Genomic DNA, 17,116 nt, shown 5'->3' with positions numbered 1-17,116 from the left:
GGGTGTTTATTTTATCGTTATGCTTCTTAATTTATGCTGCATGGATTTCTGGATTAAGAAACCATCTGGATGGATCAAGAATTGCACTGATTTTTTTTTTTTTTTAATCCTGGACTATTTTGGAACACCTCTGAGCTGATTGTTTAACTCTTGCCTAACCCTGAGGTCTGGAGATTCCAGGACTGTGTGAACTGCCCCTCTAATACACTTAGTTTCTCTACCCTAAGAAAACAGTCAGACCTCCTGGGCCAGACAGGAGTGGTTGGTGGTGGTGGCGGTGATAACGGCGATGATGAAGCTACCAAGCTGATTGGACTCCAGTGTTGCAAATACTAGCAAATAATGATAGGCCTCTTCCCTTGTTCCAGGTTCTCTTCCCAGGGGTTGGCATATATTATCAATTCATTTAATTTCCATCTCTATGTTACAGAAGAACTACCTGAGACATTGGGTGACTTGTTCAAAGCATACAGCTGATAAGTGATAGAGCAGGGTTGGACCCCTACCACCCACATTATGCTGCCCCCGAGAAGTCAGCTGTCACCTGCAGCACCCATTCAAGCAATATGAGCCCAACAGGGCCCTGAGCATCCATAAGTGTGTATGAAGCCCTTACATGACTCACGTTTCTGGGACAACTTGCTCATCCCAAAGAAAGCCTGGCAGTCCCGGCAGTCCCTGTGGTCTGCCACCGCAGGCCGCCCTGTCCAGAAGGCCCATGGCAGCATTGCTGGCCTGGTGGCAGATACCCTGTTCTTTATTCCCACATGCACCTGGCTCAGCTTTGCCCCCTGGCCAAGGCAGCCCATCCCTCTGAGATGACCCACAGGCCTGTACTCCCACCTCACCCCTGAGCATGCATTCAAAGCACACGTATCCTGGGCTCACCCAGCCACCTGAGTCAGGTGACTTTGTGTAGGTATTTCTCCTCATGTTATTTGAATGGATTTTATCCAGAAATGACACCTTACATTATCCAGAAATTACAGAACCTTTTAACCCAGGCTGTTTGGTTCTCAATGTCGGGCTCAACCGCCGGTAGTTTCAGAACAGGCCTCTCCAGTCAAAGATGGGAATAGAATGAGGACTCTGTATTTCTCCTGACGTCCTGGAGTTACAGAACAGACTTTCCACTCTGCAGTGGCCTGTGCCACAGTGCAGACGGATTACTCCTGCAGATGCCCCTTCTTGTAAAGGCTGCAGAAGTGCCAGGGAGACAGCAGGGGAAGGCGGGTGCTCTTGTTGCTCTGTGAGGCTGCGGGCCTGCTCAGCAGAGCTCAGGGAGTGCAGGTGGGGCTGCCCCTCGAGTTTCTGGGCAAGGGAGGTGCACTGTGGCCCTGCTGCTGTGTTCAGAGATGATCTTCCTTTGGCACTTTGGCATGAGAGATCTTAAAAGAAATGTCATTCTCTAGAGCAGCATGGCTTTTTTGTTTCCCCCTCTTAATTCTGTGGGTCCAAACAATTTGGTTCTTGTGGAAGGTGACAGAAGGGTGGCTAGGGACATAGCTCAGTTGGTAGGGTGCTTGTCTTGCATGCACAAGGCCTTGGGTTCAATCCCTAGCACCACCACCCAAAAATTAAATAAAAGGGAGAGACAGAAATAAGCCATGGAATCTTTACCAACGACATTCTTCTTGGGCACACTGCTGCTCTTGGGCTGTGGAATATTCCACATCCTTAAGAACCTGGGAATTGGCATTCCTATGATTGTGCTTTCCGCGTTTGGGATGGGACCGCTGGGGGATGTGACTCCTGTTAGCACTTGAGCTGGTTTCTGAAGGTACTGAACTATACAAAGAGCATCAGGCTACGTGATGAGAAAGTCCCTTTCCAGTCTTCTTTTCTGTCTTGGTTGTAAGACAGACAAAGACTCTGGGGCGAGAAGATCCTTACCACTCTAACACTTGTCAGTTTCCCCTTGGCAGCCGGGAGAGAGCAGCCCTCAGGCAGCTGTGTCCAACTAGAAACGCACACAGCAGATTTTTCATTGTTTTTACTTTTATGGGTACTTCCTATTTATGGCCAAAAATTCCATTTACTTGTGACACATTTCCTCTTTAAGTGTTAGGTGTTTAAAAGTGAGTTAATGGAAAGGAAAACGTGAGTAATAGTCAGGTCTGCCAGTGATGCCAACAGTGCTAATCCCACATCCACGACCTGAGGACAACTGCTGGGTGCACTGAGTGGCACTCACCCAGACATCACGTAGACCCGCCTGGAGGGGCATCTTGAAAGATCCTGTGAATCTGACTCCTGGGGATGGGGCCAGGCATCAGTATGGGACCCAAACACCCCAGATGTTTGCAGTGTGTCACTGAGGCTCAGGTTGCTGCCCGCCAGTGCTAGGACAGCATCCCCCTCGTGTCTCCTGATGGCGTCTGTCCCTTCGTTCTCTCTCCTGCCTTCAGCGTTTCTTCTCATCCTCTCCCCCACTTGCATTCAGCTCTGGTGTTTCCTCTCTCCCCCTGTTCCAGAGTGGCGAGCCATTCCCGTTAGCAATGTCCTGCGGCGTGCCCTCTGGTTTGAAGACTGTTGAAATCACTCATTTGCAACCATGTTAGAAAATCTCCACATCATGCTCTCCCATGGGTATTCCTTTGCCCATCCTAAGCCATCTGTCCAGTTTCTTTGGGTTTTGTTGTCTACCCATAACTTGTGTTAACAGCCATGAGGACTGTATGGGTCTTTAGCGTGCTGGCTGCTTTCTAAGCACTTAGCGTGTATGATCCTGCATAATGCTGGCCTTGCCAGCAGGTACAGTTTGTCAGATGAGGAAACAAGCACAGAGAATTGGAATATCTTTCCCACAACCAGAAAGTGGCAGAGGCAGAGCCCACATTGTGAGCAGATGGAACCCCAAGCTGGTGGCTTATGATCCTGATTCAGTTGTCCTGGACCCGCCGTGAGTCACACCTCAGGAGACTGTTATCTGCAGCAATAAGAAAATTGAAATTTGGATCCACTGTTTGCCTCAGTGGCATTTGGAATTGATAACTCTTTCTATTTTCAACTTAAATGATAGTATCTCGGCAGGGAACCCACGGCTTTAGATCCCATCAAGATTTTAGCTCATCGCCATGCAGAGGAGATCAGCCTGGAGTGATTTCGTGTGTGCTGCTATCAGGGCGATAAATTGAAGATGTAAAAGCCAGCACCTGTAGTAACTCTGAAAATGGCAGGAGGCAACTATGGACCTCTTGGTGGCCTCAGTACGCCTCTTCATTAGCTTATCTGGGATGTGACCTTCTGCAGCCCTCAGTGTTAGACACTCCAGGCATTTTCTGCCTTTAAAAAAGTATCAGATTCTCATTCTGGTGTTTGATCAGAGTCCTTTGGCCCCTTTCCCATCATTGAGGGAGAGCTCCTTTTTACACTCAAATTGTTCATCTTTTGTCATTCTCAGGGTCGATGTTTTAGGAGATGAGACCTTCTGCGTGACATTAAACCTTGAATTCTCAGGCAAATGCTCGGGTACCCTGGGGAACTTCTGACCTTAATGTAGGTTTCCAAATGATGAGCAGTGGGGACCCTTGCCCAGGTCTAGTGAGCGCTCACATCATGAAATCCTGCTTCTAATTTTCCAAGCCACCAACTATTTAAGGTACTTTATACACATTTCCTTGAGTTCTCCCAGCAAGTTGATGCCACCAGAATTTTGGCCATGCTCATTTTTGTAATTAGGAAAAAAAAAAACAAAAAACTAGAGGCCTCAGGTCTAGTGCCCAGGATTATGCAGAGGAGGAGGCAGGACTTAAAGTAGCTTGGCTGAGCTGCAGGGGTCCCAGTGCTGAGGCACCAGGTAAAGAGCATATACAACTTTGGACCAGCAGGGGTCAGTGCACAGTGGGGCCACCAGCTACCAGGGGCTTTGCTCATCCTCAGCTTCTGCTCTTAGGGTCATACCCACCTTGTTTGTGTACCAAAGATCAAATATCTTTAGTATTCTTCCATTCCTCCTCTAGTCCCTGTCCTCTGCCAGCTGCAGCACCTTCTTCTACATTTCTCCTGTAATTCTCAACCACCATAACCTATGCCAGGTGGCAAGGTCCACGATTCTCCAACTTTTACATACATCAGAATCACCTGGGGGCTTGTGAGCAGCTCTCTGGTCCCCACCTGCAGAGTTATGATTTAGGAGCCTGGTCCTGGGTGGATGGGTGTCGATGGTGCCTCACCAGCAAGGGACCCTGACAATGAGAAATTCCACCCTGACTGGAGAGATAGTAAGGAAGACTTTGGTGTAGGCACCACAGACCTTTGTCCCTTCTCATCGTTGTGGTAGATAATGAACTGTCACATTTGATGTGTGGTGACTTTAGACAGCTGCTCCCACTGACCGTAACCCCTGGCAGCCATATCTCTGAGCAGGACTCCTCTGTGGGTGCAATGGTCTTTCCTTTTAATTACTTTTTTGGGAGGGGGGCTGGGCACTGGGAGTTGAACCCAAGGGTGCTTTACCACTGAGCTACATCTACAGCCCTTTTAAATTTTATTTAATTTTTGTTTTGAGACAGGGTTTTGTTAAGTTACTGGGGCTGGCCTTGAACTTGGGCTTCTCTTGCCTCAGCCTCTTGAGTCACTGGGATTATAGGCATGTGCCACCACGCCCAGCTTTAACTACTTTTTGACTCCCGTGTTAGTGCTTTTTAAACTGGAATGTGCTTTGGGTTCATGTGGGGGTCTTGTTAAAGTGAGGGCTCTGAGGTAGTAAATTTGAAGTAAGGCCTGAGATTCTGCATGTCAAATGAGCTCCCAGGTAACGTGCTGGTCCCTGGACCTGTACATTGGAAGGTGGTTCTGAATTACAGCTGTCTACACCATTGGCTCCATCCATGCCACACAATAAAGTCACCAGGGGAGCTTTGAAAAACCAGTACTTGGGCCATATTCCTTAGATATTCTAATTTAATTTTGAGCATTGATGTAACCCCTCTCCCAGGTGATTCCAAGGTAGAGCCAGGGGTCGGAATACACCAGCCTTCATGAAGAAAGGGACAACACCTCCTAAGAGTTCAAGTGCATGTGCAATGCCATGGACCAGGTTGGGCAGGTTGCCTGCATGCGGGGAGGCTGCCCCTTTTCTCCTTGAGAGCTATGAAGGTCACCTGGGCATCTTGTTAAAATGCAGGTTCTACTTCTGAGATTTGGGGTGGGACCCAGGCTTTGCATTTCTCATAGGTGCATGAGGTCCACAGTGCTGCCAGTGCAGGCTGGTGCTGCCTGGAGGCCAGACCTGGACCGCTCGGCCCACCTGATGACCAGTATCAAAGCCGAGAAGGTGGGGGCAGCCTTCTCATGTTGAGGGTCAAAGGCTTCTGATTTTTACCTTCCTCCCCTTAAGCACCATCACGATGTCCCTTGGACTCATCTTGGTGTTGACACAGGATGCTAACGAATGCAGATCAGCCCTCTTTTTGTGACTTTTTCTTTCTTCTCTCTTCACAGTACGAGATGCAAAAAATCTAATCCCTATGGATCCCAATGGGCTCTCTGATCCTTACGTGAAGCTGAAACTTATTCCTGACCCTAAGAATGAAAGCAAACAGAAAACCAAAACCATCCGCTCCACGCTGAACCCCCAGTGGAATGAATCCTTCACCTTGTAAGTGTGTCTCCTCTTCTAGATCAAACCCCATTCTTGTGCACCATGTAGCTCTCAATCTCATTATTAGAGATAATTGGGGGGGGGGACAGTGACAAATGTCTCTACACACATCCTCATCCTAATACCTCTCAGACTGCTGTTGGTATGGACAGCTGTCATCACCTGTTTGGGGCAAAGTAACTCAGTTTACCAGGAACTACATGATGCCAGCCCCAAATAATTACCATTATTTATTCTGCACCAGGAAAAAAAATATCTGTTTAAGGTATTATTAAGCATATAAGGTGTGTCCCACCTTTTGATAGACTTAGATTTTTTTTTTCTTTTTCTTTTTTTGTGGTACTGGAGATTGAACCCAGGGCCTTGCACTTACTTGGTGGCCAAGCACTTTATCACTGAGCTATATCCCCGATGCCCTGGATTTGGGTTATTTTCAGGGTTAGAAGAGGGTGTGAGGCAAGAATTGAATAATTGTTACAACATAGAACAAGTGAGTAGCACAGGAAGTGTCATCCCCACGGCAATGGGAAGGTAGCCTCACCTTTAAACAGGGAAGGCTTCGCAGAGGAGATGACCTTGAAGTGGGCCTTGAAGGACTTCAGAAGTAGGAACGGTAGAAGGGGAAGAAGGAAGGAGGGAACGGGAGGAGGGAGTGAAGAAGTCAGGAATGAGAAGTGGCTACAGTGGTGCACTAGCAGGTGTATCTGTGGACAGCCAGAGAGGGGGCTCTCCATGTAGCAAAGCCAGCGAGCTCTGCTCTGTAAGGCGGGAGTGTGCCTCCTAGACTGTGCAGGTCAAGTCTCTGTTGCCCCTGCACAGTTCTGTCATTCCAGGGCCAGAGCAGCCAGAGACAGTATGTAAATACTGAGTTCTAATAGAACAAGCAGTGGCCAGCTTGGGCCCCTGGGCCGTGGCTGGCTAATCCCTAACCTGAGCTCCCAGTGTAGGGCTGGTATTCTGTGGGCACAGGAAGAGACATGAATGTACTATTTCAGGCTCAGATCATGAGCATATGGTATCTCCCAAGAAAGCATAATCAAGATAACCCCGTGTGTGTGTGTGTGTGTGTGTGTGTGTGTTTGTGTGTGATTGTGTGTGTCTTTGTAGCAAACTAAAACCTTCAGACAAAGATCGACGACTGTCTGTAGAAATCTGGGACTGGGATCGAACAACAAGGAATGACTTCATGGGATCCCTTTCCTTTGGAGTCTCGGAGCTCATGAAGATGCCAGCCAGCGGATGGTAAGGACACCCCGAGACTGAGCAGTCCCCTAGCATCAGACCACTTAGATGCCGCAGTCTGGCTGGGCACAATTCATGAGCCACTTGTCAAGCAAAAACAACTTTATTTTTAGAACACACAAGCCCCACTACAGGAGCTCTTCAGGAATTTCCTCAGAGCCCAACTGCCACTACCAGCTTCTGGCTAGCCTCTCAACCCCCTCTCCTCCCACTCTTGAGGCCGATTGGCTGGATCATGTGGGCGGAGCCAGAAGAGTCCCCCCATGAGCAACTCCGTGGTCTGAAAGGGTGGGAAAACTGCCCAATGAGCATCACCAAAGAGGAGCCAATCAGCTGGCAGCTGGAAGTTTGCTGGGGCCACTGTGAGCCAATCAGCTGGAAGTTTGCTGGGGCCCCTTCCGCTGTGGCTCTCAACTCTTAGAGATGCGGGAGACAGGCCAGTTTCCATCTCTGAGCTGCCGGGAAGCTGCCTGCCCGCCTGGGCGCTGTCTCCCACGGGGCATTTCACCCACCACTCGACTAGAGATGGAAGGCCAGGAGCTGCTCTGCTCGCGCTTACCTCCGCTTCTCTCTGTGTCTTTGAAAGGTACAAGTTGCTTAACCAAGAAGAAGGTGAGTACTACAACGTGCCCATTCCAGAAGGGGACGAAGAAGGAAACGTGGAGCTCAGGCAGAAATTCGAGGTGAGGATCCCAGCGAAACCTGGGGCAACCCCTTTCCTTTAGCTGGTGAAGCATAACTTCAGAGAGCCCCGGAGTTGTGTCGTTGAAGGGCAAAAGTAATTTCAACATTACACTCATTTTCTTAATTGAAAAACATAAATGCTGCATGTAATTTCTTTCTTTGCAAGTTGTTGGCCTTCTGTGTCCTTTGTCCTTTAGAGAATGGAGGTGGGAAATAGTGCAGAGAGGAGGGCCTGGTCAGATTCGTGTTGCTGTCACCAAAATACCTGACAAGAACAGCTGAGAGGAGGGAAGGTTTATTTGGCTTACAGTTTCAGAGGCTCAGTCCGTAGGCTGCTGAGTCCATTGCTTTGGACCCACGGTGAGGCTGGACACCATGGCTGAATGGCAGGGTGGAGGAAAGCAGTGGCCAGGAAGAAGGAGAGAGAGACAGAGACAGGGAGGGAGGGAGGGAGGGAGGGAGAAGGTGAGGAAGTGGCAGCTGGGGAGATGCACACTTCCGGGACACACCCCCAGTGACCCACCTCCGCCAGCCACACCCCACCTGCCTACAGTTAGTACCCAGTCAGTCTCTTCACATGAAGGTGGACTGATAGGTAGCAGTTTGTATAGTCTAATTCGTTGCACCTCTGAATAATCCTGCATTAGCACAGGAGCCTTGGGGGGGGGCACCTCATATCCAATAATAATGTTGAATTTTGCATAAGAAAGTGATTTGCCAATCACTGGGGAGACAGCAGGGTTCTGAGTGTGGAGTCCTTCTTACAAAGGTGGGCTCGTGCTCAGTCCTCTCCCTGGGAGGAATTTGCTTGTAATCAGGGTACCACGCCAGCATGTTAGTGTTTTGTTGTTTTGCTGTTTTATTTTTTCCTACAGAATGCAAAAAGTCTCTAGTGTTGTTCTAAAAGACCAGCTTAAACAAATATTCCTTTGTGTTTGAGATTCCTTTATGCTTTTGCTCCCGATCTTTAGAAAAGCCAGCCTTCTGCCCTTCTTCCTGTTTTGTTTGTCTCTGTCACCCATTCCTTTCTCTTCTTTCCCCTCCCTTTGCTCCCCTCCACCTCTCCCTTCCTCCATCTCCTTACTCACCAGATGGCCAACCTCTAGTGGACACCCATCTCCCTAAGCATCTGCCTTTTATCCCAGGTCACCATTTTTTATTTCTTTCTATTTCTCTAATCACTTTGCATGTTGCTGTTTGAGGGCTTCTTATAGAAGCCTCTGCAGTCTGTGCTGAATTCCTTTTTGAATCTTTCCATTCTTCAGACTAATTAGGATTCCCTGGAATTTCTGCTCCCTAAAGAAAAGCATGCAAGTGTGTACAGATGCTGATTTGTTACTGGAGTGTTGACACTAATGAGTTCCTACTGGTCTTGTTCTCCTTATTCTGTTCTTCCCAAAAATACAGATAGTTCAGTACATTCTAATACAGATACTTCCAATTCCTAAGGAAGTGAAACATGAAACTTCAGATTATTTCATTACATCAATGGTTAAAGTGGATCTGGGAAACACTGAAGGACAGGGGCTATAAGGGTAGATGCCCACTGGGTGCCTAATGAGTCACAGGTGATGTCGATCCATGGCAGCTCACAGCAGGTTTGGGGGTGAGTGAGACAGTAGGGAGCAATGGGGACTGGAGCAAGCTGGTGAACTTGAGCCCTGTGTCAAGGTGGCAGCCACGCTGCTCAGTGCCAAAGGATTATTCCACGTACAGGCCCAGGCCCCGTGCTGCCCGCTCTGTGGCTCAAGAGAATCCAGAACTCCAGGCTTTTATATGGCATATTCTGATTTCTCTTAATGTTGGCAGCTAATTAAAACTTAGAAGTCTGTGTAGGTCAAACAGACATCTGTAGCTTTAGACACAGGCAGGGGTCAACCAGTGAGACCAGGCTGCAGTCTCTACTCTTAAAAAAAATATAGGAGGAAAAAACTAAATGACAGGAAAAATACATCAAATGATCCAAAGAAGCCTTATGACATTTGCAGGAATTCAAGTACCCAGACACCAGTCGGGTGTCGCCAGGCACACCCTCACCTCCCGTTTCTCTCTCTCTCTTGCTCTCTCTCCCTCTCTCCTCTGCTTGCTTGCACTCCATATCCTGCTGGGGTCGCAGGCCTGAGTCCCAGGCAGGAGGGCTGCCTTGATGCCCCTCCCAATACTACACCCCATATGATGGATGGATCCTTCTAGGGAGAGTGTCTTTTGGGAACACTGAGCACCAATGGTACCCAGCTGTCTCAGGCAGAGGAGGAACCCGGGGAGCTAACAAGAGCTCTCGGAACTTCCTGTCCTCAAGCTGATCTGTCTGAGACCTCGCTTTACTGATAGAGAGATACCGGGCCGTTTTTGCTGCTTCACATCCATGGTTTCCTAGGATGCAACCTTCCTGTTTTTCTGGGCAGTGAATCCAGCTTTTTATAAAGGTCAGCGTTCCAAGCCGAAAAATAAAAATAAAAACCACAGGCCAGAGGGCTTGAAGCTGAGAGCAAAAGCATTTCTCTTGAGGGACAGTTAGAGGCCGTGCGCGTTGCGGGTTGCGTGTCCCTCCTGGGAGAGCTGAACTTGGCGGCACAGCACTGGCCCCGGGCCCTGTGACCTCCAAGGACAGAGGCAAGGTCAGCAGAGTTGAGAGGCAGAGCCTGCTGTTCGGTCCCCCAAAGAGCACCTGCGTGAACTACACCCCAACTTTTTGCTCTAATCGTTTACTTAGAGCATTTAAAAACCACAACCAGCCAGGCATGATGGTGCATGCCCATAATCCCAGTGGCTCAGGAGGCTGAGGCAGGAGCATCAGGAGTTCAAATCCAGCCTCAGCAACAGCAAGGTGTCAAGCAACTCAATGAGACCCTGTCTCTAAATAAAATCCAAAATAGGGCTGAGGCTGAGTGCCCCTGAGTTCAATCCCTAATACCAAACAACAACAGCAAACACACACACACACACACACACACACACACACACACACACACACACAGGAGACTATGCAGGAAGCCATTAGGTGATGGAGTCCGAAGGTGCCAGGGAGTTCATGACAACCATCATGCTGCCTTTAAATAAAATATTCTGATCTGATTTTAGGCAGGTGTTCAATCCCACAATGGTATTTTGTTGAGGTCTATAAGTGTGGAAGTTGCAAACCTTCTCTGTACCCCAGTGTTGGGAAACCCTGTGCCAGGCCAGAAAGACTATATATAGTCTGCATTTGAGCTGTTCTGGGGGGCAGCCAGCCTTTCCAAACAGGGGCCAATTGGCATCTGGGTACAATTTAACTTCCACCCCATTTCCTCCCTCTCGGTGCTCAGACCCAGGCTCCCCTCTGTGTTCCCCTCTCTGCAGATAGTTACCGCCCTGGCTGCTTTTCTCACATCAGTCTTCTGGTCCTCACCCATTCTTTCCTCCTTTCTTGCCTCCAGTAGGAGATCCACTGTGGGGCGGGGCGGGGCAGGGTGGGTTCTGTGATGGTTGCTGACCTAGGCATCTCTCAGCAGCCTTGCACAGAGGCTAGTCTATCTTCTTTCCTCATCAAGCTCTGTTTTCTAGAAAGCATTAACTAGCTGTGGTTTTTGATGTCCATCCCCAGAAATCAAAAGTCATTCAGTCTAATGAAAGAAACATCAGAACCAATGGGCATTTACACTCCCCCTACTGCACTAGCATTCATCGCATCATTCAATGGCAAGTTTGTCAAATTTAAGTTGTTGACTCTAGAATCTTGGCAAACAGAAGGATCCATGAGCGAAGCTCTTAGGAGCCAAGGAAAATCCCAGGATAGCTGGAAAAGCCCTTGCTCCAATGCAGGTCCTGCCAGAGCATTCCCTCTGCCTGAAAGGCAATGCAAACCAGAACCTCTCCTGTGATCTTCTGGACTGTGTGTCCGTTCACCTTTGACCTGTTCCAGGTTGTCCAGATGAGGTGCACACGGTCCCTGGTCACAAACATAAATTATGCGTCTTTCCATTTGTTCACTGAGGTTCCAGCATGAGCAAAACACCCACTTCCTGTGGAGCTGGCTCTGTCCCTGTGGACCCTGCTTCTTATCTACTTGGGGATGGAGCAGGAAATTCATTGAGCATATATTATGTTCCACACTGGTGAGCACTTCCCCAGGGCCTCCTGGGGCTTTTGAGGATGACCAGGATTCCTGACTTTGCCCTGGCTCTGAGTCTCTGCTCCCCACCATGCGGCTCATAGCCAGAGTTCAGAACTGGATCTGCCTTTCTTTGGAGGAAGGATGCGTTTGGGACTCGACAAATGTTCTCCGTAAAGTGTCAGGTAATGATTGTTTCAGGCCGTGCAGTGTCTGCTCTAATGTGCCAACTCTCCTGCAGCAGCTCAAAAGCACCAACAGACATAGTGACAGATGAGCATGCAGTGTTTCAATAAAACTTTATTTACAAAAGACCAGATTTGTCATGGACCAGTCTGCCAACCTGGTGTAGCCCATGAACCCTGGAATCCAATCCTGGTTTTGCCCATAATTAACTACATAATCTCTCTGTGCCTTAGTCTCGTTACCAGGATGGTGATAATAGCAGTATTTTCTTAATAGAGTTGTTTTAAAGATTAAATCAAATAGTTAGTAGAAAAGTCCCAAAAGGATACTTCTATACAAATGTTGGCCCTTCCAGTAATCAAGATCATTGTCAATATATTTCATTGCAGAAACTGGCTAATTATAGGTTCTTCTTCTTTTTTTTTTAACTTCTGAAGTTTCCCTGAAAAAATGATAAATTTTCATGTTGAAATCATGCTCTATTTAAATAGTGGTCATGCTTTTGGCCCTATATTGCAGCCATATTATGAAGTTGAGGCATGTCAATGAGAAACTTATCACCATTTATGCTTTTATGGGAGAATATATCCTGATTTAGATGCAGACAGCTTTCTGGGATAAATCTGTTATAATTTGGGGACTTTGTGCGTCTGAAAATGCATCAAACAACCTCTGAGCAAAGCTTGTCACAGAAATGAATGTGATTCCACAATGAGATGTCAGCTGGCACTGACACTTCAGCATTCACTGCTGTGGCATAGGATCCTGATAAAGACTCAAAACCAGGACCATCTGGCAGATGATTGATTGATCTGAACCACACCGAGAACAAACACAAATGTAACCATAATGGTGGCAGCAGCCAATACTGATTGCATTCCCAAGAAAGTCCCATACTCCCCTCGGTGTAGCATCGCCATTTCAATCGCTTACAAAAATCTAGGTGCAGAATTACTCACATCCTGGGCTCTTCCCAGAGGGGTTGCTGCACCCAGCCTTCCAGCTGGGAAAGTGGGGGTGCCTGACCTCCGTGCTCTCTCCTTCAGAACAGTTCTAAGGGTTCTTCCTGCCATGGGCAGTTTCACTGCCGAGCTTATCAGTGGGCTCAAGCATTTTCGTGTTGCATTTATCAGTCAGTCGATTCCTTTCCCGAGCCCCTTGGGGCCACATCTACCTCCAGAGTTCAAGTTGTCCTAGAATTAGGAAAATAGATGGAGTCAAGGGAAGGAAAGGCAGATGGAGATGAGTTCTGGGGCCATTCCCAGGCCATCCCCTTCCCAGGCCATCCCCTTCCCACCGGTGCAGAGCTCCTACAAGTGGTCCCCTCTGCTCTGGGGCAACTTACTCTAGCCCTGACTGTCTTCCACCCCATCCTGCCACCTAGAGAGAAAGGAAGCCACAGAGCAAGTAACTCTAGCCGGGGACCTGGCTCTTTCCAGGGGAGACAGCTCCCAATGCAGTTTCCCATTTCCTATTTCATTATTGAATAAAGTAAGTCTACATTTTCTAGTTTTGAACCAAGATCACCATTATCACTTCTATTTTGTATTTTGATGGCTTTTAGCTGCAAACAGACTTTAAATGAGCTCATTTCTACCTGAGGGGTTGCTTCTCTCCTCCATGTTGTTATCAGTTCATAGATTCAAATCTAAAAAGGCCAGCTTTCCTTATATGATAAGACACATATTATTCAGCTTGATTATCCAGGCTTTTCATTGTTTTTATTATTTATTATACATCATTTAAAAAATAAGAAACTTGAAAACACATTAGCATTTTTCTCTTCTAACTGTAACTGTTAACTTTTGCCCCCCTCCAAAACCTAGTATATAAAAAAAATTTAGTAGCCAGGTGTGGTGGTGCATGCCTATATTCCCAGCGATTCAGAGAGGAGGATCTCAAGTTCAAGGCCAGCCTTAGAAACTTAGTGAGACCCTGTCTCAAAATAAAAAAAGTAAGAAGGACTGTGGATGTGACTCAGTGGTAGTGCACCCCTGGGTTTAGTCCCCAGTATCCCCCTGCTACACACACACACAAATTTTAAAATTAAGGAGACTCCTCCAAGGCAGAATGAAGACAGCTAAGAGGCAGGCAGCATGCTTTGGGCTTTGCCGCAGTGGAATAAATCTGTTGTCAGAATCTAATGAAAATGGCATCCCATTAGAGAACTGGCAGATGATATGTTATAAATAATTCTTCTGAGTATCCCGACCCAAGAAAACAAGATGAATTTATTTAATCACCGTGTCACTTGAAACTTGTGTGAGCTCTCTAAAGGGAAATACTTTTGAAGTTCTATAAAGAAGGAAAGTTGTGATTGAGCATGAAATACAGCCCCCACTTTAGAAGTCAATCTCTATGAGAGCCACCTCCCATCCTGTCCCTTCCTGGGGAGGAGGAGGTGGGCAGCTGATAGGGCAGTGTTGACCGGAGCAGTGATGATATGCCCCCAGTGGTGACTGTGAGGCACCAGGCACTTCTGCAAAGGACACAACATGCCACTTTCCCTGGAGAAGCGCTATTGCACAATGGCTAAAAGTCCCAGTCCTGCAGCCAGACTGCTGGGATTCAGATCCCCTGACTTTGGGCCAATGTCTCAGTGGTTCAGCCTGATAATTCTGGAAGGAAGATGCAATTAGATTAGCTAGCCATAGTTTTACATCCCTGCTCCACCATTTCCTGGCCGATGACCTTGGATAAGTTTCTTAACCTCTGACCTCTAGTTCCCTTGTTTGTGAAATGGAAATAATAATAGTACCCACTGCACAGAACCACTGTGAGGAGTAAATCAGTTCAATATGTAAGTGGTGTAGACAAGTACCTGACCTAGAGTGAGCACTCATTTTCTCACTCATGGCTCTATTTTTTTTCACTTTTATAATAGTTGATTGTATGAAATAGATATGACTCAAATTTGGTTTTGACTTATATTCATGAAAAGTTGTAAATTCCAAGGCTACATTTATATGTGCAAATGAAGGGCCCCAGATGGGCAAGAGCAATCTCAGAACGCTGTTCTGAGCATTGTGATGTTTTGGCAAGGAATCATTTTCCAGAACAGAGAAGTGCACGGCCTGTCCTGATGCCCAGCTTCCTAGAGCCCGAGGCCTGACTCAGCCCAGGCTGGTGCTGTCTTGGGCAGCAGGCCTCCCTGCCATCTCTGCCCCACCCTCTCTCCTGGCATGTGGCACACGGGAGGCTGCTGGAGCTCGAGGGCTTCTCCCTTTGCCTTCTGATCACTAATGCCACCTCGGCCTCACTCCCAGCCATGGTCATCTGGGCTCTGCCCCGGGACCTCAAGCTGCAAGTCAGCTCATGAGATGTCTGGTTTGCTCCAGCCGTAGACCAGCATAACCTTCAACTGACTTGACGGCCAGTCTCTCTTCTCTGAAGACCAAGAAGGCCATTAACCCTCTACCCATTGGATAGGTCAGCCCAGGGAACCCAGCCCACCTGCCTCCTGTAACCAGGGTGTATCCTCAGCTCAATGACCACTCAATCACAGATTCCCAAAAGTAAATAGCTGCATATTCTCTTACCTTGAAAATCCTATAGGGACTGCGTTAATTTGATAGCCGCTAGTCACGTGTGACTCTTGAGCATTTGAAGTGTGTTCAGCCTCATCTGAAACATACTAGAAGTGTAAAACAGGCACTGATTTCAAAGACCTAGTCACATGAGAAGAATGTAAAATACTTCATAAATCATTTTGGATTAATTACATATTGAAATAATATTCAGAATATATTGACTTAAATACATAGTCAAGAAGACTAAATTGTATGTTGTATATTTTACAGTATATATTATTATTAAACATCATGACAATATTAAAATTAATTTCATCTGTTTCTTTTTACTCTTTTTTTTGTACCAGGGACTGATCCCAGGGACATTTAATCACTGAACCACATCCCCAGATCTTTTTTTATTTTATATTAATAGCTCTAAGTTGCTTAGGGCCTCAATAAGTTGCTGAGGCTGGCTTTGAACTTGTGATCCTCTTAGCCTCTCAAGCCACTTGGATTGCAGGCATGTGCCACCCTGCTCAGCTCTTTTTATATTTTTAATGACTTTACTAGAAAATGTGAAACTTTGTATGTGGCTCAGATTGGACAGGGATTGTCTAGAACATTCTTCCCAATGAAGAAAAATAGGATGTTGTACAATAAGGACTGACATGGAGACCCATGACTTTATACTTTCCCAGGACTCATAGATCATTTGTTTCCAAACAATCTAGACTGCTGGGTCCCTTTTTAAGATTCTAGGGCTGTGACTGGGCCCAAGTCAGTATAATTTTTGCAAGTAATTATGTTAGAGATGAGGATGTAACCAAGTTGGGATAATATGTGAGTTACCTAGTAATTTAATATTATACATTTCTAATAGTTCCAAAAGTCACATTGAAAACTATTGAAATTTTTTGGTTACTTGGAAAGTTGTGGGAGATCAGAAGTGAAGAGAAGTAAAAATAGAGAGTACCCATCAAGACCTTCCACGTTGACACGAAGCTGTTTCCTGTCTGACTAAAATGTCTCCCTGAAGGGCTTGGGGTTCTATGGAGTACACGAACAGATATTTCACAAGTGGCACTAAGCTTTCATGGCTAAATTATTTTATTCGAAAAATGTGTTCAAAAAGACTCTAAAAATATCCACCGGTCAGAATCGAAAGCTAGTTGTCAGTAAGGTGGCAGGATAGAAGCTTGCTACCACGTCCCCCTATAGAAGCATCACTTTTGACAACAGCATATGAATGAGGTCACCTCTGTAGGACTCTAGGAATTCAGGGGAGACGTTCCAGCACACTGTTGAAAAGGAAAATCTGAGACTAGGTGGTTACGTTGAAGAAGGTAAGAAGAAATTACCTGTGCCCCCTCTCTCCAAATTGAGGCAGCTCAGAGCCAAGAGGACCCCTCAGCCTGCAGTTGCTTCCACAGGAGAAAGGAAGACCTCGTGAGTGAGCACCCACCTCCTCCAGCCATGCTGGGCACCGCCCAGGAGCCCACTGCCTTCTCACCCCACCCACATTACGTAGATCAGCCAGGCTGAGAGGTTAGGGCATTGGGCTTCCATCAAAGGCCCACTCAGGAGCCACTTGGGGTTCCCCACCCACAGACCCCCACAGCTAGGCCATGAGCACCTTAAACACATGCAGAAAAACATATGGTGTGTGTGTGTGTGTGTGTGTGTGTGTGTGTGTGTGTGTGGCCATTTAGCACCTTATGAGGGTTTAGACCAAAAGGAGCGACAGTGAAATGGGTCATGAAGAAGCTGCTTTGTGGGTTTGTGATATCGATCCGGAAA

General features: G+C 47.1%; 1 protein-coding gene across 2 annotated transcripts in view; it reads left to right on the top strand.

Annotated features, from left to right (window-relative positions):
* Prkca (protein kinase C alpha) overlaps nt 1–17,116 on the top strand; it is a 395,759-nt gene that overhangs the window by 297,875 nt on the left and 80,768 nt on the right. For both annotated transcript variants that reach the window (XM_026406631.2, XM_026406630.2), the window contains exons 6-8: nt 5,446–5,602; nt 6,713–6,847; nt 7,434–7,530. In XM_026406631.2, the coding sequence (XP_026262416.1) occupies nt 5,446–5,602; nt 6,713–6,847; nt 7,434–7,530 (389 nt within the window). The remainder of the gene's footprint in view (nt 1–5,445; nt 5,603–6,712; nt 6,848–7,433; nt 7,531–17,116) is intronic.

The sequence above is a fragment of the Urocitellus parryii genome, chromosome 7 (assembly GCF_045843805.1).
Source record: "Urocitellus parryii isolate mUroPar1 chromosome 7, mUroPar1.hap1, whole genome shotgun sequence".
NCBI lineage: Eukaryota > Metazoa > Chordata > Mammalia > Rodentia > Sciuridae > Urocitellus > Urocitellus parryii.
This window is presented reverse-complemented; position numbering and strand designations above follow the sequence as displayed.